The sequence below is a fragment of the Pinus tabuliformis genome, chromosome 7, assembly GCF_031772625.1.
Source record: "Pinus tabuliformis cultivar Carrire ecotype Pingquan chromosome 7, CPIR1, whole genome shotgun sequence".
Classification (NCBI taxonomy): Eukaryota; Viridiplantae; Streptophyta; class Pinopsida; order Pinales; family Pinaceae; genus Pinus; species Pinus tabuliformis.
Genome location: NC_142293.1, coordinates 1,668,021,134 through 1,668,023,353, shown reverse-complemented (window position 1 = coordinate 1,668,023,353; position 2,220 = coordinate 1,668,021,134). Strand labels below are relative to the sequence as shown.

The window sequence follows — 2,220 nt, the reverse complement described above, 5'->3', positions numbered from 1 at the left end:
GCAACTAATCATATATGCATGATGGGCCATGGCATCGGCAACACCAGTTAGTGTTTATTGTGGTGCCATATTGTGCGAGCTGTTCCTGCAATTGATGGCGCATTTGCCTGTGTGCATCCCTTTCATGGATGTGAATTGTTATCTTAAGTATTTTCCTTATTTTCTTTAACAACTTAATGGCTGGGCGCAAACGGTAAAGTAGCATTGATTGTTGTGGCAAGATCCTTGTCTGCATATCTTGTAACGTAAGTTCCTGTTGCTGAATTTCTTCGCAACACTCATACAACCTTCGTAGGTAGCATGTATCCATACCTGTTGCCATCCAAAAAGGAAACATTGTAAGTGACAATGAATATGTTTGATGATTTTGTTTGAATATTCAAAATAAATTAAATGATTCCAAACGAGTATAAAATCATATGAAACTAAATGTAATAGCAAGAAAATCTATGTGAAACTTGGTTATGTAGTGAGTGGTGTTTACCATGTGGGTAATTCTGGAAGACAGGTTGTACGATTGGCTAAAGTGTATTATCCTGAATAGAATTTGATGCAAGGAATGATTCCTCTTGCCGTCTACGCTTAAGATATGGATTCTTGTGCATTTGTGCAATGCGGGAGAATGGGAATGCTAGATTGATGTGTATGTCTGCTAGTGACCGCACTCTTGAAATTGCAGTGAATGTTAGCCCTTGGCGTTCTCTGGTGCCGATGTCCACTATCGCTTTGTCTAATGTCATTCCTTGTGACTTGTGTATCGTTAAAGCCCATGCCATTTGAAGTGGTATTTGACGGCGTGTACCCCTTGTGATGGGAGGAATGGGTACATATGTTGGGTGTGAAATGTCCCACGGTGTTCCTCTGTATTGTCTAAAGTCAACAACCACAAAGGATGGTAATGTTAGGGGCTTTGAGTCAATTGAATAAAATATTTAGATGACCTTCCCAAGCGCGCCATTGACGAGGCCTGCATGTACCCATAAGTTGCTGGTGAGCATAACTTTTTGTTCATTGCATAAGAGCACCTTTGCAGGCAGATGCTCATCTTTTGTTGTAGTAGGAGTTTTCTGCCTTTGTTGTTCCGCAGAGCAAAGCGCTACTGGTATGTTCAATTTTTTAAGCATTTTCTTATTATGCAAGACAACTGCGTTGTTTGTTGCGAATAGGTGCATGGATTCTTCGAATATGCATTTCTCTTCATGTGTAAGAGACGAACTTGTTCTTGACATTAGGTGTTGCCAATCTTCAAGTGTAGATATTCCATTCCTAAGATTTGCAAGTATTTGCCGAAAAGCAACCTGGGACGGGCTAGCTCCTTGTTGACGGAAAATGGTTGAAAGTGTTATGAATATGTCGAAGTTGTGCCAAAGTGCAGTGCCATGCGATGTCCCAGCGTATAAAGGAATGTCTTTTACAGGTGGTAGTTGGCCTAAATCTCCGACAAGGATAATTGAGCGATTACCAAATGGTGCATTCCGATGAAGAGGGAATGCCTCTCTTAGACGATCGTCAATGCGAGAAAGCATTTTTGGACCAATAAAGTTCATTTCATCAATGAGGATGTATTCTACATGACGGAGTTGCTCTTGCAGGTGTAGGAGTAGCTGGCCTTCGAGAGGATGCATTGTCTGGATAGGGATACGAAGGGAAGAGTGAATTGTGAGGGCATGTATGTTGAAAGCTGCAACGCCGGTTGGTGCAAGTAACAATAAAGGGTTCTTGTTTGTTGGCGAGTTTTCCACAAATGCTTGGTGCAGACATTTAATCAAATGGGATTTTCCTGTGCCAGCTATTCCTTGTATGATGATTTTGCGTAGGGATTTTGGCGAAGGGGTTTCGAAGTGTGAAAAAACAGTGGTAAAAGCTATGTTTTGGGTAGGGGATAATGTATGATCATGGGGAAGGTTGGAAAAAGAATGATGTTGGTTTTGAATGGTTGAGTGGTTGAATTCAATGAAATTGATGGCAGTTTCTTGCAAGGGGGGAGGGACAGTATTTTGTGACCAATTGTGGTTGACATCGAAGTCGCGGTAGCCAATCATGTCGAGGTCATCAATTGCAATATTGTAACCTGGGTGTAGTTGAGAGAGGATTCGCCATTCATTCATCTGCATGGAATCAGGGGGGGCGTGTGGGGTAGTTTGATCTTCAGTAGGTGGGCTTTGTGGGTTTTCGGGTTCTCGATGGACATGCCATGGTGTATATGCACCCTTTTTTTGT

General features: G+C 42.0%; 1 protein-coding gene across 1 annotated transcript; it reads right to left on the bottom strand.

Annotated features, from left to right (window-relative positions):
- Positions 1-932: 932 nt before the first annotated feature.
- Positions 933-1,547, bottom strand: LOC149254859 (uncharacterized). The gene has a single exon (XM_089454857.1). It carries the CDS (start codon positions 1,545-1,547, stop codon positions 933-935), a length of 615 nt encoding a protein of 204 aa, XP_089310983.1.
- Between the last annotated feature and the right edge of the window lie 673 nt (positions 1,548-2,220).

What these genes read in the sequence shown, in the direction of transcription:
- LOC149254859 (XM_089454857.1), bottom strand. Translation starts at nt 1,547, where the DNA reads ATGAACTTTATTGGTCCAAAAATGCTTTCTCGCATTGACGATCGTCTA.